The 22,535-nt window shown below is 44.5% G+C and overlaps 1 protein-coding gene across 1 annotated transcript; it reads left to right on the forward strand.

Moving 5' to 3' along the window:
* The first annotated feature begins 1,352 nt into the window (after nt 1-1,352).
* Nucleotides 1,353-20,756, forward strand: TLR3 (toll like receptor 3). The gene is made up of 5 exons (XM_006128459.4): nt 1,353-1,794; nt 10,160-10,608; nt 15,019-15,210; nt 17,644-19,472; nt 20,430-20,756. The coding sequence occupies exons 2-5, from the start codon at nt 10,168-10,170 to the stop codon at nt 20,656-20,658; spliced, it is 2,691 nt and encodes an 896-aa protein (XP_006128521.2). The 5' UTR covers nt 1,353-1,794; nt 10,160-10,167; the 3' UTR covers nt 20,659-20,756.
* Nucleotides 20,757-22,535: the final 1,779 nt, after the last annotated feature.

The following is a 22,535-nucleotide window of genomic DNA, read 5'->3' on the forward strand; positions in this document are numbered from 1 at the left end:
CGTTAAAAGCATTTTCGGAACAGAGCGTCTAGATTGGCACGGATGCTTTTCCACAAAAGCACTTTTTGCAGAAAAGCGTCTGTGCCAATCTAGACGCACTTTTCCGCAAAAAAGCCCCGATCGCCATTTTCGCGATTGGCGCTTTTTTGCGGAAAACAAATCTGAGCTGTCTACACTAGCCCTTTTGCGCAAAAGCTTTGTGCAAAAGGGACTTTTGCCTGAACGGGAGCTGAATAGTATTTCCGCAAGAAGCACTGATTTCTTACGGTAGGAAGTCAGTGCTTTTGCGGAAATTCAAGTGCCAGTGTAGACAGCTGGCAAGTTTTTCCAGAAAAGCGGCTGATTTTCGGGAAAAACTGGCCAGTCTAGAGACAGCCCTATGGTACGTCTAGACTACATGGCTCCGTCGACGGAGCCATGTAGATTTGTTTGTTCGGCAAAGGGAAATGAAGCCGCGATTTAACTAATCACGGCTTCATTTAAATTTAAATGGCTGCCCTGCTCTGCCGATCAGCTGTTTGTTGGCAGATCGGGCCAGTCTGGACGCTCCCCTGTTGACATGAAAGCCCTTTATCGACCTCCCCAGTAAACCTCATCCTACAAGGCATAACGGGAAGGTCGATAAAGGGCTTTCATGTCGGCACGGGAGTGTTCAGACTAGCGCGCTGAGCCGACAAACAGCTGATTAGCTGTTTGTCGGCTCAGCGCGGCAGCCATTTAAATTTAAATGAAGCCGTGATTATTTAAATTGCGGCTTCATTTCCCTCTGTCGATCAGCCTAATCTACACACCCCTAGGCTCCTAGCCAATGAATGGGGAGTGATAGGCATCAAAAAACATCATCCAAAAAAGCCAAGAGTAGTTAAAGGGCTGCCTCTGATTACTAATTAGAGAATAAGACTAGAAATGCATCTGCTAAGCTTGCCCCCCTCACAAGCACAGGCAAACCCATCTGGGTATAGTGAAATATGTAGCTCTGCATAGCAATCCACAAACAGAAACCAGCTACCTGGAGTCAGGCTAGTTACTGGTTCAAAAACTGTAGGCTGGAACCCCAAACTGGGTCAGGACCTCATGTTAATGAGGTCTCTAGCAATGGCTTAGATGGGGGGGAAGGGGGAGAAGCACAGGACCAAAGCTTGGTAGTGGGGCTCATGTTACAGGCCACCTTCTGGGCTGAAACACTTGACTCTGATGCCTGTCTCCCTCAGGCTCTCCACATTTATGCTGTTACGCTGTGGCAACAAATCAAACAGTAATTGGAAAAGGGACTAGAGCCCAGGTCTGTCACGTGTGCCCCAAGCAGCGGATTACAAAGTCATTTTCACTCACTCTATAACTCTGAGGAGAAATATAACTATCATTGGGACAGAGACAGAGAAAACAAGACCATGCATGAGTTTATGAGTTGTTCCATAGGCTGCTCTGTATTTTTGTTTATTCAGCTGGTAATGGTAGAAAGAAATCAAAGGGCAACTGAAAAGCATTAAATTCATGCTCTCAAAAGGACTCACTTCCGGACTGTAATTAGTTGGCAGCAAAGGTGCTGAGTAGTGCATGTGGGAGGGAAGAGTGGAGTGGGGAGGAAAAGTACTTGTATCATTGGTTTTTGTTCTTCTGTCCTTGCCCAGGCTATGCTTTGTAGGCTCCAGCCTGGTGAGTAAGACTCCTTGAGGCCTTTGCTTTGCCTCACCCCGAATGTTGCAGAAAGAAAGTTTGCAAATGCCTAAAGCATGGGATTGAAACGTTGCTTTTTTGTTTCACTGAACGGAGGGCTGAAACTGGAAATCTAATGTGAGTACTACTTTTACTTTTAACATGTTTCGGTATGAGAAGCTGGAGACATGCTCTGTTCCCTTTGAGGTATTGTTTATATTAGGTGAAAAAACAAATCTGTATTCCAGCAACAATGCAGCTATACCAGTGTTGCAATCAGCTCACACTAGTGTGATCTGAGTGCTGACATTTTACCTCTGTATAATGAAACTTGCTGTTCCCAGGGCAGTGCTTCGTCCTCAGTAGCACCCGGCACTAGTACGACTGTATATTGTCAGAGTAAAGAGCTACACCAGAGAAAGTGTATACACACTTAACGGAAAGACCTAAAAATTAAGCAGAACTGGGCAGAAGGTGAGGAAGAATAGGGCAAAGAGGAGATTAAGAAACAAGGCAATTGTAAAATATCTTTGAAGGATAATGGGGGAATGGAAACTACTGGAGACTGAAAAGAGCAATACTTCATTTCCAACAACTAACCAAAGATAATAAACCGGGATAACAGGGGCTCTTGTCTCTTTAAATAAAAGTAGCTGGAGGATGCAAGGAAACAGGAAGAGTATATTAAAACATACACACCCACAAAAGCAAATAATGAAGGATCAGAGGAGTAGGGAGAAGTAGATTATTCTGTTTAGCTGCAACCAGTGCAGCTAAACCAGTTCTCCTTTTGGTGCTTTCTTCAGCTCTTCCTGTAGGATACAGATTTTACTTAGGAAGTTTCTCATGGTGAAATCCCCTTTCCTAAGAACAAGCAAAAAAAAAGAAAAGGGGGAAGGGGACGACTGTGAGCTCATCAAGCCAAAAAAAAAAAAAAAGGAGGGGGGGGAGACTTTCTATCCTAAAGCAGTCATTATCTGCCGAGTCTGGTGAGTGGAAAATTCCTATTTTTAAATAACTTTGAATTAGGGAAAACTAAAGTTCTCAGTAACTAGATAGTCAAAGTTTTTATTGATAAACAACAATTACAAACTTAAAAATCCAGATGAGGATATGTATAAGCAATGCCATTTTTATCTTGAACACTAGATTTCTTAGCAATACATTTTTCTCTGATGTACATCAGATCTGTGTTAATTGCATTCATTTTTCTGTCAGGTCTGTGTTAATTGCTAATGAGCATATTATTGGTATGAAAGCTGAATTATTATATTTCAAATCTCTAAAGGGTCTGTACGATCATATAATATATTGAGAAGCTACTCAAACTGTTCTTTTCAAAAATGATATTTAAGGCAGAAAACACCATGGCATTAGTATTCATCCTCTGGAAACTTCCACTACATGCATCTGACGAAGTGGGTCTTTGCCCGTGAAAGCTTATGCTCCAACACTTCAGTTAGTCTATAAGGTGCCACGGGACTCCCCGACGCTTTTGCAGATTCAGACTAACACGGCTACCCCTCTGATCCTGTAGCATGTTTCAAAGGCTCTAGACAATGGGGCCAGTCCTGCAAGATGCTAATTGCTGCCTGGGAAGCACCAAGCATCCTCAGTTCTGGAATATTCAGTACCTTCCCAACTTCCGGTGACATTCAGATGGTGCTCAGGACCATGCTTGATTGGACCCTGGAGCTAACTAGGTGGATAGGGATGTAAATGGCTACCAGATAAGCCTCACCCTGGAGCACTCCCTGCCTGCTTCACCCAGGGGGCTGCTACTGCAGCCCTCCAAGGCCCATCACAGACAGGGGCTGCTCCAGCCAGTCCCCATCTATGGCAGGCCCAACTCCCCCACCACAGGTTACGCTCCAGCTCCCTGGGAGCCAGCTGCAAAGCCTACAGCAAAGCCTCCTCTCCAGGAGCAGGGCCAATATCCTCTGCCAGCTTTGCTCCTAGGGAGGTGGATTTGCTGTAGGCTCTGGAGTATAAAACAAATATATTAAGTCAATTTTTAGGAATTACACAATTACATATTTAAATAACTTTTTTACATCCCTATTCTTTTGTGCATAATGAGGTAGGAGGACTTAGTCCCACCTTCTCCACCAGGTCTCAACCCAAAGCCCTGTCAGTGGTAGGGTTGCCCACTACCAGCTCAGCAGAGTCCCAAAACACATCAAGCTTTTTTGGCAAAGCTACCATTCTCCACAAAATTCCCCTGGATTACTTCCTACCCAACTTTTTAGCATTGTGCTCTCCATATCTTTCCTCTCAGTGGCATTCCAGGCTGGGGCATCTACATCAGCTGCTTTCTGGCTAGCACTGGTGTCTTAGTAGACCAGCAGCTCTACTTCAGGAGTTACTACAAACAGCCCAGAGTAAGCTGCTCTACAGGCCTTTATATCTGGCCTCCAGCTGGAGCATGCTCAGCAGGGCCTCCTCAGTTAGGTAAACAGGGTTAACCCTTGCCTTTCCAGTGCAGGATTTGTATGCCCTATCATGGGACGATATATTCTGACATAATAGAGCTGGTGCGAAAGTTTTTAAAAAGCAATACAACATAATAGAGTTAGAGAAAGCAGAAATGGCATATTTAACTAAAACTGTGTTACGCTGAGCGGAGTGTTGGTACTTGTTACATCTGCAGTGAACACAGCCTCAGATTCTGCAGTAGGATCTTCACAGTCAGACCCTTGCAGTTTAATGGAGTCTCACTCCATTTAATGGAACTGTTCTTGGGTTAAAGGGTGCAGCCCTCTCTCCTTCCTCCCCCTCCCCTGATCTGATTAAGGCGTGTGCGCTGTATTTGTTAGATTTTAAATTACTCCATAATCCAATAATATATAACTAGCCAATTTGCCCATCATAAGACGGGATTTTCAGGTCTCTCCTCCTCGTCGGTCTTCTCTCCTGAGTCTCCGGTCTCTCGCTCCGTCTTTTTCTCCTCCTCCTGCCTCCCCCCCCCCCCAGCTCTCTTCCTCCTCCTGCCTCTTTATGTCTCTTCTCCTCCCCCTTCTGCCTCTCACTTGGGGGACTGCGGAGCCCAAATGGTCACCGCCCCACCCCCCCTTCGTCTCCCGCCATAGCACTCAGCTGACTTCTGCGCCGCTCAGACAGGCCGCCGCGGGGGAGCAAGCATCCATTTGGGTTCTCCAGTGGCAGCCCGGCTGAGCGGCGCAGAAGTCAGCCGAATGCCACAGCGGGAGGCGAACAGGGGCACGGTGGTGACATACATGGCCGGGCCCCGCCCCCTGGCCATGTACATCACCGCCCCGCCCCTCTTCCCCTCCCGCCATGGCACTCGGCTGACTTCTGCGCTGCTCAGCCGGGCTGCCGCGGGGGAGCAAGCAGCGCAAGCGGCCGTTTGGGTCCTGCACTCCCCATGCAGCACGGGCCGCCCAGAGGGAACAGCCAGCATTTCAGGCAACAGCGCCTCCCAGAGGGAACAGCCAGCATTTCAGCGTTACAGACTCTCAGACATTGGGCTACTATATATATATGATGTATAGCTATATCACAAGGTGGATAATATGGGAAATGGTAGGATTTTAAAATTCATAATACAAAAATCTCATAATTGTTTATCTATTGTATCAGTGCATTATTAATTGAACCAATAGTCATAATGGGTTAAATTCTTGTCTGTTATAGCACTATAAATATGGAAGAATTCCATTGAATTAGGCCCTGTAATAAGATCTTTGAGATCCAGCAATACTACTTTTAATTAATTTCAAGAAAAGAAGTAAGAGAAACAAAGAAAAAATTCAAATAATATTATTGTAAAACAATTTGGCAGGGGAACACCTGAAACTTAATTTGCCTTTTGAAATAAACTTGTTCTTTCTGCTGTAAATCAAACTTTGTCTAACATGTTTAAACAAATTCATTTTATCTTTTCAAATGAGCTAATTGAATATTGGACAGAAACTGATCATTACTGGTACTATTTCAAAAAGATTTAACCAATTCTGTTGTATAGAGAATAAATTAAAAAGATCTCTGACTTCAGAATATCTATTCTAATAAACTGAAAGCTATTTAAAATAAATGGGCAAAACTCTGCTGTGAGGTCTATCTATGACTGCATTTAGCCACTGATTCTACACAGAATTATGTATTTTAAGCAATCCCTACTCAGTAGGCACACATGTACCCAGCATGTCTGCACTTGCCATTCAGAATGGCAAAGTCATTTTTTTAGAGCATCTACCCTTGCCTGTGACTTTTTGCTGAGAAACTCAGAAGTTGTATCACAAAAAGAAAACCACCTCCACAATAGGCATACAGCTTTTACTGGTGATACTTTTGCAATAATGTGCAAGTGAAGACATCTTTTTTTTCTGTGTAAAGATTTTAGCCTAGACTATTCCTCAGTGCTTAGGTGATCACACTGGCAAGTAGTTCTGTTGTTCTGATGCCTGGTAAATAGATATCCACTCCTTCCCTTTTAAAGCCCCAGGAATTTTGAAATTCTACTTCCTGTTTTCTTGGCACATATACAGGCAATCCCCGGGTTACGTACAAGATGGGGACTGCAGGTTTGTTCTTAAGTTGAATTTGTACGTAAGTCGGGTACCCCAGGTGTCCCCAAGTCAGCAGCTGCTGAAACTGACCAGCGGCTGACTACAGGAAGCCCGAGGCAGAGCTGCTTTGCCCCCGGCTTCCTGGAATCAGCCGCTGATCAGTTTCAGCAGCAGCTGACTTGGGGACACCTGGGATAGAGCAACTGGGGTGCTGCCAGGTTGGTCCCCGCAGCACCGAGGTGCGGCGCTGCGGGGACCAACCCGGCAGCGCCCCAGCTGCTCTGTCCCAGGCGTCCAGATTCAGCCGCTGTTGAAACTGACCAGCAGCGGCTGAATCGGACACGCCTGGGGCAGAGCAGCTGGAGTGCTGCTGGATTGGTCTGGTAGCGCCGACCCTTGGTGCAGTGGGACCAACCCGGCAGCACCCCAGCTGCTCTTGGGGATGCCTGGGGCAGAACAGCTAGGGTGCTGCTGGATTGGTCCAGTAGTGCCGCACCTCGGTGCTGTGGGAACAAACCGGCAGCCCCCCAGCTGCTCTACCCCACGCGTCGGCGAGAAAAACCTGGTCTGCTGGGGAGGGGGGGGGGCGCACTAGCTGCGCCCCACCCCTCCCCCAGCAGACCAGGGAGACGCGGAGCGGCTTTTCTTGCCACGGAGGACACGGGTGACGGGACCGCGGTGCGTCTCGGCGGTCCCGCCACCCGCGTCCTCCGCGGCGAGAAAAGCCTGGTCTGCTGGGGGGGGGGGGGGCGCACTAGCTGCGCTCCCCCCAGCAGACCAGGGAGACGCGGGCGGCGAGACCACTGAAATGCGCCACGGTCCCGCTGCCCGCGTCCTCCATGGCTTTGCTCCGCGTCGCCCTGGTCTGCTGGTCTCCCTGGTACCCCAGCAGACCAGGGAGATGCGGAGCAGCTTTTCTCGCCGTGGAGGATGTAGGCGGTAGGACCGCGGTGCGTCTGGGCGGTCCCGCCGCCCGCGTCCTCCGCGGCGAGAAAATCCCCGTTCGTAAGTAGGGATTCGACGTAAGTCGGATCCACGTAACCCGGGGACTGCCTGTAATCTGGCCAGGTAACAATGCCTGCTCCACTGAGCAAATGATCCCCTGCATGGAACAATGCTGAGCTACTGGAGCTAATCAGTGTTTGGAGAAAGGGGGCTGTGCAGGTACCCAGGATGCCCATAATCACCCACTCATTTCCACAAGACCCATCATCAAAATGGAGAGAGCTGCACTGTGGGATAGTAATGGAAGAGCTGGAAATGTAAACACTCTCTGACACCTGTGGAAGTGAGTACACAAACCAGCACTTTTCTTTCACTGGTTCACTATAACGAGTGAAACAAGAGTGCAAAAAACTCTGCAAGTATAGACAGGGTTGTCGTTAGGATTTATGCACCTTTGCAATATTATTATACTGGTGCCCCCAGAAGACCCATTACTCCCCATTTCTGACACACACAGAGCTTCATACACAGCATGGGAGAGAAAGAGAGACGAGGCAGCAAAGAATACTGAGTTATCCAGCCTGCCTCACAGAGGTGGAGAGTCAGAGTTCCCTGCAGACACCCCCACGTCCTCTCCCTCCTGCAAAATACATGACACTGGTACACTCAGCTTTTTTAATATAATCCCTGTGTAAGAACCCTGCAGTGTGCACTGGATGTGTGGGAGCCATCCTGCTCTTACTTGCTGTTCTGGTGGTGTCCCTAGTTTTTGGGTGCCCTGCACAGCTGTGTATGTTGCATATGCCTGAAGGACAGTCATGACTGTAGACATAGCCTAAGTGCATGAGCATTCTCTAACCAGTGGGACTATAAATCTGTTTAAAGTGAGGTACATGCTGAAGCACCTAACTGAATCGGAGCCTAAAATTAATATGGATACATGGGTGTACCTAATTGCAAATTTGGTCTGATATACTTGCAAGACCACAAATGTCCTTACCTCTGATGCTAGAAACATCATAGATTAATCCAATGAAGAATTTTATTTACAGATTAAAGTTGCCACTTCTGCGTTGTATTTTCCCTTTGTGGCATTCTCTATTTAGTTTCACTTTCATCTCTTTCTTGGCAGCTTCCTTATCTAGTTCCCATGCAGTGCACTTTGTACAATGCTGAAATGTTTGAGTTTCAAAAGGGGATGTTTGAACAAACATGTTTTAAAAAAAAGACATAAGCTGGTAATAAATCTCTTGCCTTACTAAAACATTAGAATATAAAAAATGGAAGAATGTTAACAATCCAACATGCCCATCATTTTAACTTGTGTTTTATATTTCTCTCAGATGGGACCGAGAGAATTAAGTCAGTTTCACTACTGGATTTTTAAAGTTGAGGTTTCAAAGACCATGGGGGAAGTGCTTGTTTTGTAAAAAGAGCTGTTTGAAGAGTGATATTTAAGATGCTGAAAGATTTCAGTTGGTTTAGGTTTTATTAACAATCCCCATGTGGCAGGGTGACCCCTCCCAAAACACCCTTCAGCATCAGGTTGCAACAGAACGGGTGCGTCTACACTGGCAAGATTTTGCGCAAAAGCAAGCGCTTTTGCATAAAAACTTGCCAGCCATCTACACTGGCTGCTTGAATTTGCACAAGAGCACTGACATTCTAATGTAAGAATTCAGTGCTTCTTGCACAAATACTTTGATGCTCCCACTCAGAGATAAGCCCTCTTGCGCAAGAATACTTGCGCAAGAGGGCCAGTGTAGACAGGCACCTTAATTTTTTGCACAAGAAAGCCCGATGGCTAAAATGGCCATTGGAGCTTTCTTGCGCAAAAGCGCGTCTATACTGGGCACGGATGCTTTTGACCAAAAGCATTTTTTGCGCAAAAGCATCCGTGCCAATCTTTTCCGTTAAAAGTATTTCTGCAAAATCATGCCAGTCTAGACGCAGCCAACAAGTGCCCCTTCTTCAGCATTGTTCCTTCAGAGTCCCCAGTACACCAAACAAGTGTAATTGATACACTAATAGCCTGGGTGAGGAGAGCAGCGTTATTAAAACATAGTTCAAATAATCCACAGCAAAAGCCACATGTAGGCCATTTCTCCCTCCCAGTGATATAGTTATGAAAATGTTATAGTCACTAGTCCCTCCTCATAGCACACTCCAGCATCCTCCACCACACACACAAGATCTTCTTCAGTCCTCTCCTGTCACCATAATAGTCTCCCCATCCCTTCAAGCTAAAGTACAACCCTACTGTTCTCAGGAGAAATCCCCTCAGCCTCTCTGGAATGAGAGTTCATCCTCACTCAAGCAGCATCCTTCACTTCCCCATACCCTCTTATTGGTCATCTAGGCCCAGCTCTCTATGCATGGAGACACCAACAGGTAAAACCCTCTGCTGTTCCGCTGCCTTCCATCCTCTGCCTTAGAAGTCACAGGCAAGTCTCTCTGTCCTTAAACTCTCCCCAATCCTGGATTTTTCACTTAGGAACAAACATTTCACCGCTCTTGTTACTCACCTAGCTTGAGACACTAACTAACATCTTTCGGGGTCCCTAAAAAGTTCAACTTCTCACCTGTCCTGACAGACCTTTCTGGGACCTCTTATTTATGGAACCTAGGCGTACTTAGAAGGCAGCTGGTGAATCACAGGTGCAATAGCTTCTTCCTTTATTTGGGGCTAATACCACTCTGTAACATCTTGATTTTATGGATTTTAATTTTGGGCCATGTTTAAATTGGTATTTTTAAAACACCCTGTTTTCTCTGAAATAAAGAAGTTAAAACATTTCCAATTAGATTTGACACAGCAAAAACAAAGTTTTGGGGATGTGACTGAGTTTATTTTTTTTTAACAGAGAAGTGCTACTGTATGGGGAGGGGAGTGTAAATGTTTTAGGTAACTTAAAATTATCAGATTTGTTTTGTAGTGTATCTAGCATAGTTGAAAGTACTTGATTATAAGCCTGGCTTACTTTACAGTAAGTGTCAATGTACATATTTTACCATTTTTCTTTTTGTAGATAGAACAATGAGAGCTACCCTTTCCAGTTGGGCCTGCTTGTCTTTAAGCCTGTTGACCTGCTCCTGGCTCTGTGTAACAACTGAGAACCAATGTAAAATCAGAAATCAGGTGGCGGACTGCAGTCATCTAAAGCTGAAGCAAATTCCTTCAGATCTCCCAATTAATATAACAGCGTTGGACATTTCTCATAACCAGCTGAACAAACTACCACCTGAAAATTTTACAAAGTACAGCCAGCTTACTTACCTGAATGCAGGATCCAACACACTCTCTAAATTGCATCCAGAACTGTGTCAAATCCTGCCCTTGTTAAAAGTTTTGAAGCTTCAACATAATCAGTTGTATGAGCTCACTGACAATGTTTTTTCTTCCTGTTCCAGCCTGATGGAGCTCAATTTAGGGTACAACATAATAAAAATAAAAAACAATCCCTTTAAAAACCTGAAGGTAAGATATAGAAATATTGCTCTTCATTCTTTAAAAGAGAAAAGGAGAAGAGAATAAATTACTGAATTAAAATCCAGTGCATCTCCAGAGCAGGTCCTGGGTCCCCTCTGTGAAGGTCCAATACACTTAGGCTTGCACAAAATTCAATTTTTAATTGTTACAATTGTAACAATTACAATTGAAACAATTTTGTCAGCTAATATTGATGTTTAATATTTTATTATTTTAATCATTTTGAATGTTTGCAGCTATGGGAAATTATGGGTGGGTCCAGACAATTTAACAGTAGATGTTGAGATTCAAAAAGTTCAACATTATAACTGTTAAAACACAATTTGTTAACTTCATATGTCAAAATATACAAGATAAATAGCCTAATATCAAACTCAAACAACATTTTGCTTTCTTTGGCTATCTGTAAATTTTTATTATAATTGATGGAAGTATTTTCTATCTGTTTGAATGTACAGTGAAATCAATGTTTACCATCATTTATGGATCAATAGTTTTGCCTTCCAAAACTAAATATACTCTTCTTTATTCTCTGGAGAAGAAACAACCTATTGTTAGTATTAACTTCTTCAGCCCTTATATTTTCCAAAAAAATTGAACAGAGAAGGTCCACTGGGTCAGTGCTGTGGGGTTTCTGTGACTTCTGTGGCATCCTTCCTTACATCCCTTTATTCCTGTATTGAGACCTCTCTGTATATAGGGTCTAAGATCCATGATGGGAAGTGGGCAGGTTTGGAGAAATGGTAGAGGCAAAGCTTGAGGTTATATATCATTCCCTATCAGGCCCTGTAAAAATGAGAGGAAATAATACGACATGGCTGTGTCTAGACTGGCCAGTTTTTCCGGAAAACCAGCCGCTTTTCCGGAAAAACTTGCCAGCTGTCTACACTGGCTGCTTGAATTTCCGCAAAAGCACTGACTTCCTACTGTAAGAAGTCAGTGCTTTTTGTGGAAATACTATGCTGCTCCTGTTCGGGCAAAAGTCCCTTTTGCGCAAAACTTTTTTAAGTCCCCCAGCAGACCAGGGAGAAGCGGAGCAAAGCCACGGAGGACGCGGGCAGCGAGACCACAGTGCGTCTCGGCGGTCCCGCCGCCTGCGTCTCCCTGGTCTGCTGGGGGGGGGCGCAGCTAGTGCACCCCCCCCAGCAGACCACGCTTTTCTCGCTGCGGAGGACGCGGGTGGCGGGACCGTCGAAACACGCTGCGGTCCCGCTGCCCTCGTCCTCCACGGTGAGAAAAGCCGCTCCGCGTCTCCCTGGTCTTCTGGGGGGGGAGGGGGCGCAGCTAGTGCGCCCCCCCTTCCCAGCAGACCAGGCTTTTCTCACCGAAGCCTGGGGTAGAGCAGCTGGGGGGCTGCCGGGTTAGTCCAGCGCTACTGGACCAACCCAGCAGCACCCCAGCTGCTCTGCCCCAGGCGTCCCCAAGAGCAGCTGGGGTGCTGCTGGGTTGGTCCTGCCGCGCCAAGGGTCAGCGCTACCAGACCAACCAAGCAGCACTCCAGCTGCTCTGCCCCAGGCGTGTCTGATTCAGCCGTTGCTGGTCAGTTTCAACAGCGGCTGAATCTGGATGCCTGGGACAGAGCAGCTGGGGCACTGCCGGGTTGGTCCCCGCAGCGCCGCACCTCGGCGCTGCGGGGACCAACCTGGCAGCACCCCAGTTGCTCTATCCCAGGTGTCCCCAAGTCAGCTGCTGCTGAAACTGATCAGTGGCTGATTCCAGGAAGCCGGGGGCAAAGCAGCTCTGCCTCGGGCTTCCTGTAGTCAGCTGCTGGTCAGTTTCAGCAGCAGCTGAATCGGGGACACCTGGGGTACCCGACTTATGTACAAATTCAACTTAAGAACAAACCTACAGTCCCTATTTTGTACGTAACCCGGGGACTGCCTGTACTATGTTTTGTGTGTCAACTGTTCATATTCCAGATGTGCACAATTGTGACTTTCTTTACCAAGCTGTAGGGCTTAATTTCCTTCCTTTTTCAGGCTTCTATGAGCTTTTGGGGTTAATATGAATTGATAGCTGCTAGTCAACATGGTCATCTGCTTAGAATTTGTCAGCATTCTTCTGCCTTGGGTAGTTGTGAAAGATCAAAGTAACCACAGTTTATTCATCTGTAAACTGATCTACAATAGCTCAAGGGAGTGTTTTGGTTACCCTGACAAGCTAAGCTTTCTCTTAGCAATTGAGAAATCATCAGAACAATTTCCTTTGGCTATGTTCCTGGCATTCCCCCTGTGCTACTTGGTGATTATCCTAGGGTGTGTCTAGACTACAGAGTTTTGTCGACAAAAGTGGACTTTTGTCGACAAAACTATACCTGCGTCTACACTACCGCTGAGTTCTGTCGACATAACATCGACAGAACTCAGCAGTTTTGTCGACGCTGGTAAACCTCATTTTACGAGGCATAACGCCTTCTGTCGACAGAGTTTCTGTCGACAGAAGGTGTTACTGCATGTAAACTGTCCTTTACGTCTACACTACCATGTCGACAAAGCAGCTTGCTTTGTCGACAGAACTGAATGTAGTGTAGACGCTCTTTGTCGACAGAAGTTTTGTCGACAGTATCTGTCGACAAAACTTTTGTCGACAAAAGCCTGTAGTCTAGACATACCCCTAGAGTGTGGAGATACGTGGTTATTTAGATAAATAGGTTTTGTGACTATTGCCACTAGAGGATGACAGTCTAGCCTGAATTAATAGTGTGAGGTTGGCAAAGTATTGTAATTCCCAGTTTTTATTTGAGGAAATAGACTTTGATTCTGATAACTTGTGACCTTGTTAATATCTTTGGGCCTCTGACTGAGTGCCAATGTTTAATATATTAAAATACAGTGCCAACTGGTAGTCACCAACTTTCTATTGGCACCAAACTGAGCACCCTAGCCCTGCCCTTCCCAGAGGCCCTATCCCCACTCATTACATTCCTCCTTCCTCAGTGGCTCACTCTCCCCCACACTCAATTTCACTGGACTTGCACAGGGGAAAGGGTGTGGGAGAGCGTGAGAGCTCTAAATAGGGGTTTGGGCTCAAGATGCAGGAGGGGACTCCAGGCTGGAGCAAGTAGTTGGGGTACTTGGTCTGGAGCAAGGAACTGAGGGGATGGCTCTGGGTTGGGGGTGCAGGCTTGTAGGTGGTCCCAGAGATGAGCAGTTTGGGATGCAAGAGGGGGCTCCAAGTTTGGGAGGGGCACACGTCTGGGGATTGGTTACAAGAGAGTACAGGCTTTGGGCTGGGGTTTGGTGCAGGAGGAGGTAATGGCTGTGGACTTGTGTGTATGGGCTTTTGGGTGGAGTTTGGGATGAGGGGCTTGGCGTGCAGGAAGTGGCTCTGGGTTTGGGATGGCTCAGAGCTGGGACAGGTGGATCCAGAATGCTGGTACTTAACATTAAAAAGGTCGCAGAGCAGTTGTTAAAACTAAGAGATGGGGGAAAGCCGATTGATGCAGAGGAGCACGTGGATTGGACAGAGACGTCTCTTAGAGGAGAGTCTATTGATAGAGATTTCCTAGGTTTTAGTCAGGAGGAGAGGATAGAAAAGGATAAAGTATGGGCCAGATCAGAGGATAAACATTCTCAGAAAAAAGATGTGGCACATCAGAAAAGGGCAGTTAAAGGGAAGTTAAGTCCATTAATGGCTATTAGCCAGTATGGGTAAGGAATGGTGTCCCTAGCCTCTGTTGGTCAGAGATGGATGGCAGGAGAGAGATCGCTTGATCATTACCTATTCAGTTCACTCCCTCTGGGACACCTGGCATTGGCCACTGTCAGCTGACAGGGTCCTGGGCTGGATGGACCTTTGGTCTGACTCAGTATGGCTGCTTTTGAAAGTGAAATTGGAAGAAGATTTGCAAATTCCCACGGAATTTGCATATCCTCTTTCGACACTCTAGCGAAGTCTAGATGAGCCCCTTGTGATTGAGGCTGGACGTAACTGTTCCTTTTCCCTTTGTGTAATATCCCTTTGGCTCTCTTCTACAGGGTACTGGAGGTCAGCAGTCTGCTGCCAGATTGGTCATCTAGATCAGTGGTGCTCAACCTTTTGAGGGGCTGGGAAAATTTTTGTAGCGCAAAAAAAAAAAAAAAAAAAAAAAACGCTGGGAACATTTTGTTGCAGCCCCTTTAACCCTTAATTTAAAGTGCCAGTCCGCTCTCCTGCCAAGGGGGTCATGAGCCACACGTTGCGCACCATTGATCTAGTTTAAGGATTCCCATTATAGGTAACATCTGATGTAGACAGACTATTGCCTTCCAATGTGTGTGTTACTCCATGTTACAACTTCTGTTCTGTTGCTCGCCTGATTCTGGTTATATGACCAATTTTCAATGTCAGACTGGCTCACATAGTTCCAAAGGTATCTAACTTGTGACTGTATTCTCACCTGTTTTTTATTTTCTTCAGAATTTGAGCATACTGGATTTATCCCATAATCGTTTGCTTTCAACAAAATTAGGATCTCAAACCCAGTTGGAGAACCTTCGTGAGCTTGTGCTGTCAGAGAATCGAATCACTGAGTTAAAAAGAGAAGAACTAGATTTTCTTAGCAACACTTCCTTAACTAGGCTTGATTTATCATCAAATCCATTAAACAAGGTAAGAAATACAAGACCACATCCTCACCTGCTACAAATGATTTACACTAGCTGATGATGCGACCTATATGTTTTCTATATGCCAGTCACTGAAAAAAATAGTATTAATTTGGTCAGAGATAATACTGTTCTCTTGTAATAAAATACGTATTACTTTTTACTTGATATTGTGAGTTGGTTTATTATGTAAATGGAGTAAGAGTAGAAGTGAAGGGCATAATTCGGCTTCTGAAATAAATGGGAACAGGACTGGTTCACAATTAGTAACCAAAACTACATCTACATTGTAAACTTGCAGCAGTGAGTCTCGGAATCCAGGTCTACAAATGGACTTATGCTACCTTTAGACAAAGGGTTCAGGGTCAGAAGACTGGGTGAGGGAGGGCTTCAGAGCCTGGGCTGTAGTCCAGTGGCTCCCAACCTTTTCAAGGATACAGACCCCTTTACAATCAGTTATAATTTTATGGACCCTCTCCCCCCAAAACAATATAGCTGTGCCTGCAGCCTGCGTGTCCCTCAGCCTGCACTGCTTCCTGAGCTGTGGGAAGCAATGCGGGTTGCAGGATGTGCTGGCTGCAAGAGGCTCCACACGGACCTCCTACTGTACTGCCACAAATCCCCAGGGGTCCACGGACCATAGGTTGGGAACCACTGATCTAGTCCAAGTCATAGCCTCTGCACAGCTGCTTTTAGTTCCTTAAGTAGAGCCCTGTGAACTTGAGTCTATAGTCCAGGCCTCTAAAACTTACTGCTTTGGATTTTAAAATGTAGTGTAGACTAGGAATGTGTTGGTGTATTTGTTTAAACAGTTAACCGATGAGCTTGGGCTCATTGGTTAGCCCTCATGGATATATACGTAAAGGCCTTCCCTCTGCTGCTTCGTTATCAGAGACAGGGGGTGGGGAGGCAGTAGGAGGAAGCTGGTGCTTGCAGGGGAGCTGGCTTTTAAGTCGGCTCCCCACAAGCACTGGCTCCCATGGAGCCACCTGCTCCCCTGCGCTGCTGCTATTCAGGTTTATTCCCTGCTATTTTATGTACTATACATGCACACTACAATCATTACAGCATTAAAATATGTTTCTGCTCTAAAAAGTGATTTAAAAAATGATATTACAAGAGTTCTAAATTTCTCTCTCGGGGTATGTCTACACTAGCCCCCTAGTTCGAACTAGGGAGGCTAATGAGGGTGACCAAAATTGCAAATGTGGCGCAGGATTTAAATATCCTGCGCTTCATTAGCATGTTCCCAGGTGGTCACCATTTTGGAAACTGACTAGCCCGGAATAACTGCCCGCATCTACACGCAGCAGAGAAACGGGAGTTCAAAGTAAACCCCTAACTCGAATTAGCTGTTACTCCTCGTGGAATGAGGTTTAACAGCTAATTTGAGTTAAGGGGTTTACTTCGAACTCCCATTTCTCTGCCGCGTGTAGATGCGGGCAGTTATTCTGGGCTAGTCAGTTTCCAAAATGGCAACCACCTGGGAACATGCTAATGAAGCGCGGGATATTTAAATATCCCGCACTTCATTTGCAATTTCAGTCGCCCTCATTAGCCTCCCTAGTTCAAACTAAGGGGCTAGTGTAGATGCACCCTCACCGACTTTCAGGTTAAATGTACTCATTTCCCAGGTAAAGCAGAATTGGATTTTTTTTTTGTTTTCTTTTTTTTTTTGGCTTCTGTTCCCCTGCATCCTCCCCCAAACACAGTGGAGGATCTGAAAGTTAAACAGTTCTTTCTGGCTTATGTATTTGAATTACTGGCACAAATGAATACTTGTGCCTATCACTCATCGATTCTGTTAACAAATCAAGAAAGAGGACAAATATTTTTATGTGTGTCTGTCATTCATTATGTAGAAGCAAATGTATGGACTCTAGTTTAATGAGCGCACACTATGAGCAAAAAAAAGGTCGCTGTGTTCATCTTGGCTTTTATTGTAGGTCTAAATACTTTTTTTCCTGCATGCCAAAGTATATTCATGTTCCCTTTGATTTAGTGTCATATTGCCACTTCTTGACAATAGATCAGTAAAAAAAAACTCACAGGAAATACATGGCACAGAGATTTGTTACATATATTTCCAGGTTACATGTAAAGATTCAGAGTTACATAAGAATTAGACACTAAATTCCATTAGTTTTCATGTCTTTAATGAAAAAAACCTAAATTACTTTTCAGTACTTACACAAATTATTACATTTTAATGGCATTATTACAGTATTTTGAACCATTACTATAGAAATATAACACATTTTCAAATACAATTTGGTTAAGTCCTGTGGAATTTATTGAAAATCTACAAGTTATTTTAAATTGTGTTGCTTGTCTCTGGTAGTGATTTGAAGAACTTTTCAAGTTTTGGCTTTGTGAAACAACTTTTTAAAGTGAATTTTCTTTAAATGTCAAAATCATTCATTTTTTTCCCTTCTAGTTTCACACAGGCTGTTTACGTGCAATTGGAAATCTGTATGGCCTTGTGCTGAACAACATGAAACTTAGTGAAAATGACACAGAGAAACTTTGTTTAGAATTATCAGGCACAAGAATTCAGAATCTTTCGCTGAGCCAGGTCCAGCTTTCTTGTATTTACAAGTCAACCTTCCAAGGACTGCAAACAACAAATCTCACATCTTTAAACCTTTCCAAAAATTATTTGCTCACAATAGAAAATGAGTCCTTTGCCGGGCTTTCAAACTTAGAATATTTAAATCTAGAGGATAATAAGATTTATAACTTGACTTCTCATTCATTGTATGGATTGTCCAGTGTCAAGTATTTGAATCTGAGAAGATCGCATGTCAGAAAAATTGATGATTTTGCATTTCATTGGCTAAGCCATTTAGAGGAGCTTCTTCTAGATGGTAATAGTTTTCAAGAAATTACTCCTAATATGTTTACAGGCTTGGACAATCTGAAATATTTGAGTCTATGTAACTGGACCAATGGCTTACAAATAATAACTAATAAAACGTTTTCATCACTTGCTAATTCTACTCTGCAGTTTCTTAACGTTACAAAAAGTAGAATCACAAAAATAGAAAGTGGAGCATTTTCTTGGTTGGGACACCTAAGAATTCTTGATTTGGGACTCAATGAAATTAACCAAGTTCTCACAGGTCATGAGTTTAAAGGTCTGCAAAATATTGAGGTTATCTACCTTTCCTACAATAAACAGTTGACTTTGACAAGCAAATCATTTGCTTTTGTTCCAAGCCTTAGAAAACTTATGCTACGGAAGGTAGCTTGTAGCAGTCTGGACATCTCTCCGTCACCTTTTCACCCTCTACAGAATCTAACCATCCTGGATATCAGCAACAACAATCTAGCTAACCTAAAAGATGATTTGTTTGATGGACTTCACAGACTTGAAATTTTGGATTTGCAACATAATAATTTGGCTCGACTTTGGAAACATGCCAATCCAGGAAGTCCTGTCCTTTTTTTAAAAGATCTTCTTAACCTTCATGTACTTAATTTGAAGTCTAATGGTTTTGATGAGATTCCAGTACAAGTTTTCAAGGGTTTGTTTCAATTAAGAATCCTGGATTTAGGATTAAATAATTTGAACTTGCTTCCAGCATCTTTGTTTGATGATCAGAAATCTCTGAATTCATTAATCCTTCAGAAAAATCTTATAACATCTATTGAAGAAAAAGTGTTTGGGATAGTTTTCAAGAACCTGAAAGAACTAGAGATGGATTCCAATCCATTTGATTGTACCTGTGAAAGCATCTCCTGGTTTGTTAATTGGCTTAATGTGACCCAAACAAACATACCTGGATTAGATACCCATTATCTTTGCAATACCCCATCTAAGTATCATAGTACTCTGGTGATGCATTTTGACATTTCACCCTGCAAAGATAGTGCCCCTTTTAAACTATTGTATATAATAAGCACCACTTTGATAATGCTCCTCATTTTCATTGTCATTCTCATCCATTTTGAAGGCTGGAGGATAGCTTTTTACTGGACTGTGTCAGTGAATCGAGTACTTGGTTTTACAGAAATAGACAGGCAACAGGAAGAATTTGATTATGATGCCTACATTATTCATGCAAGAAGAGACAGGAAGTGGGTGTCCAAGAACTTCATTCCTCTGGAAAAAAACGATCAGTCTCAAATTAGGTTTTGTTTAGAGGAACGAGATTTTGAAGCAGGCATATCTAAATTTGAAGCCACTATTAATAGTATAAAAAGAAGTCGAAAGATTATCTTTGTTGTCACTGAACATCTCCTAAAAGATCCCTGGTGCAAAAAGTGAGTATGCTGTGTGTACATGAATAACACTTGTTCAGAAAATCTTTAATACAGTCATCTCTAAGACAGTGGTTAACTTTCTTTAAAACAGAAAACGCAAGGGAAATTATATTTTGTGACACGAGTGTGACTGTGGGGTAGATGCTCTGAAATGTAATGGCAGTACACATGAACCTCTGTACTCTGGGTGTCCCTAATCCGGGAACACCTGTGGTACGGACCCTGATAGGTGAGGAGGAAGCGGCTCTGTGTGCTGCTGTTTCCCCTACCCCAAAGCTGGGGCAACAGCAACATAGTGATGTGCTTCCCCTGAGGCTTTGCCCAGATGCTCCCATAGCTTCAGGCAGTGGGAGTGGAGCCCTGCTAGTGAGGCACCACATAAATATCCCACAGTGCCCTCCCAGGCCTAGCAAATTCTTTAGTCTGGTGTACCCTGTTTCCCAGGGTTGCCAGATTAATGAGGTTTAAGTGTACTCCAGATGTACCTCAGTGTAAATGAAAGCAGAATTTGGTTCATAATGTACCTAATTGTCTAGTAAATCACACCATCATTGCTCCTCAGATGATCTTCCCTAAAAATAGAGGTTTGAGATGAGAGTGATTGATGAGGTTAACTTACAAAGATAATTTTTTGAGACAGGGCCTTACTGCTACCAATTTGTGTGGCTGACAGAAAGATTACAGTATTTACTAAGTGAAACTAAAATTGAGACAGTTGACTTGGAAGGCAGATTTTTTTTTTTTTAGTTTAATTTAAAAAAAATAGTGATGTATTTATGTAATAACAGCATTATCTTAAAGGTTAAATGTTAACTATATATAAATTAAAGACCTAATTCTGCACTGACCTTTGTGGAACTATCACAGAAAATTATTGGATGTCACTCATTCCTATTAGCTCTGTGTACGTTTATATCATGTAGTTTTGAGACATTAATTGTTCTAATTTTGTTTAAGGTTCAAGGTGTATCATGCTGTCCAGCAAGCTATTGAGCAAAGTCGGGATTCCATCATACTGATCTTTCTTCATGACATTCCAGATTACAAGCTGAATCATGCACTTTGCTTGAGAAGAGGAATGTTCAAATCTCGCTGCATCTTGGATTGGCCAGCTCAGAAAGAACGGGTCAATGCATTTCATCAGCAATTAAAAATGGCACTTAAATCTAGCAGCAAAATACATTGAATTTTTAAAGTATAAGTTTGAACTCTTAGGACATTGTATTTCAGACTGTCTAAATGGCAACGGCCCTTGTAGGAAAAAATTAAACCAATCCACAGTAATTCATCTATGTTCCTATTATGTGCTTTTAATTGGTGATTGTTCTTATCCTTCATATTTTGTTTCACCTGTATTCTGAGTTCATGAAATAGTCATGATGGACTGGCAACTCTTTCAATCTTATATCATAAAGAATCAGCCTCTTTAAAATAGAGCAGAAATAGAGAGAGAAGAGAGGGTGATGAGGATAATTAGCTACATGGTAAATTTTCACATGAAGGGATGCTGAAAAGACTGGGATTGTTTACCTTAGGGAGGAAATGAATAAGAGAGAGGCAATGTGATACAAATATACAAAGTAATATTAGAGAGGGGATAATGTGGACATATAGACCTAATTTGTTAAAATGCAGTGACGCAGAGGGCTGTGGGCAGGCCCTATGGATTAAGGTGAATTGCAAGCAGGCCTGCCGCTGGTGGGCAGAACCCTGAGCTTTGGGACCTTTAAATTGCTGCTGGTGCCCTGTGCAATATGCTGCAGAGACCTGAGCAGTGCTGGGGTTGGGGAGAGGGGACATGCACTTTCAGCAGCCCCTTTTGCCTGGGATCCTGTCCCTTCTGGGGGTATGGGATTGGGGCCCACTCCCTTCCCCAGCAGCACGGCGAGTCTGTGACTATCCTGCTTGCAAGTAACATGAGAGGATCCAGAACATCTCTCCCTTCTAGCTAGATGCCTCCCCTCTAAAATTGCTAGAATTCAGGTAATCTTCAAATGAAATATTCTAGTATTCTATGCATTAAGGAAGAGAAAATTGATATTTCTAGTCTCTCCATTTTTTTCCAAATGCAAGTTGGACCTCCCTGGTCCAGTACCCTCAAGCCCTGAGCTGTCCCGGACCAAGGAGTTTGCCAGACCCGGGGAGGATAATGCTCTCCTGCTGGCTGCCCCGTTGCCAGCTCCCTTTCTGTGAGGCTCCCCACCCTGCCACTACCCCAATAAAGCTGGCCTGGGGCACCTGCCTGCTGGCTATGCTGGGAGTTCCCAGGTGTTCCCCAGGCAGGGCTGCCCTGCCGCCACCATCCCTGCTACCTTTGGAGGTTGCTGGGGGTTTGCCAGGGTTCCTGGGGTTCTCCAGCCAGGGCTGCCAGGCCAGCCCCACTGCCACCAGGGATTCCCCAGCTGGGGCTGGGCCTGGGGCTGCTGCCTGACCCCACTGTTGGGGTTCCCCAGCTGGAGCTCCTGGGCCACTGCCTGGCCCCATTGCCACCATGTGTTTCCTGGTCAGGGCTGCTCAGCCATCCCAGTCCTGTTGTCATTGGGGGTTCCTGGGATTCCCCGGCTGCTGCCAGCCCCGCTGCCAGGGGCTCTCTGGCCACCTGCCCCGCTGATGCTGGGACTCCGCAGACCCCTTATTCTCCCAGCTGGCTCCCGCTCCTGGGGCTCTGGTCCAGCAACATCCATCTCCTTGCTGGATCGGAGAGTCCTGGATTTGGGAAGTTCAATCTGTAGAAACTGCAGTCTGACAATATTGCTTCCATAGTAGATAAAAAATGTATTTTGAATAATATCTGGGTATATGAATCTTAGTTTGCAAGATGCACCCTAAACTCCCATTAAAGTTCAGTACATCACAGGATAGGTACCTAAAATTGCCACAGGTATAGTATGTAGTTGTAATTCCTGAGATGATATGATTACACAAAACTTTTTGTGTCTAAAACAAATGGTATTAGAGAAGAGGGGACATCCTGGCTCCACTGTATTCAGTGTTTTTTGTCTATTTCCGTCATCTTCAGTGCTTAACCTTGCTTCAGTTCAGTGGGAGTGGGTGGGTGCGGGT

Source organism: Pelodiscus sinensis, chromosome 5 (genome assembly GCF_049634645.1).
Source record: "Pelodiscus sinensis isolate JC-2024 chromosome 5, ASM4963464v1, whole genome shotgun sequence".
Taxonomy (NCBI): domain Eukaryota; kingdom Metazoa; phylum Chordata; order Testudines; family Trionychidae; genus Pelodiscus; species Pelodiscus sinensis.

What these genes read in the sequence shown, in the direction of transcription:
- TLR3 (XM_006128459.4), top strand. Translation starts at nt 10,168, where the DNA reads ATGAGAGCTACCCTTTCCAGTTGGGCCTGCTTGTCTTTAAGCCTGTTG. An exon ending in ATCCCTTTAAAAACCTGAAG is followed by an intron (nt 10,609 to 15,018) that starts GTAAGATATAGA and finishes TATTTTCTTCAG; the next exon opens with AATTTGAGCATACTGGATTT. An exon ending in AAAGATCCCTGGTGCAAAAA is followed by an intron (nt 19,473 to 20,429) that starts GTGAGTATGCTG and finishes ATTTTGTTTAAG; the next exon opens with GTTCAAGGTGTATCATGCTG.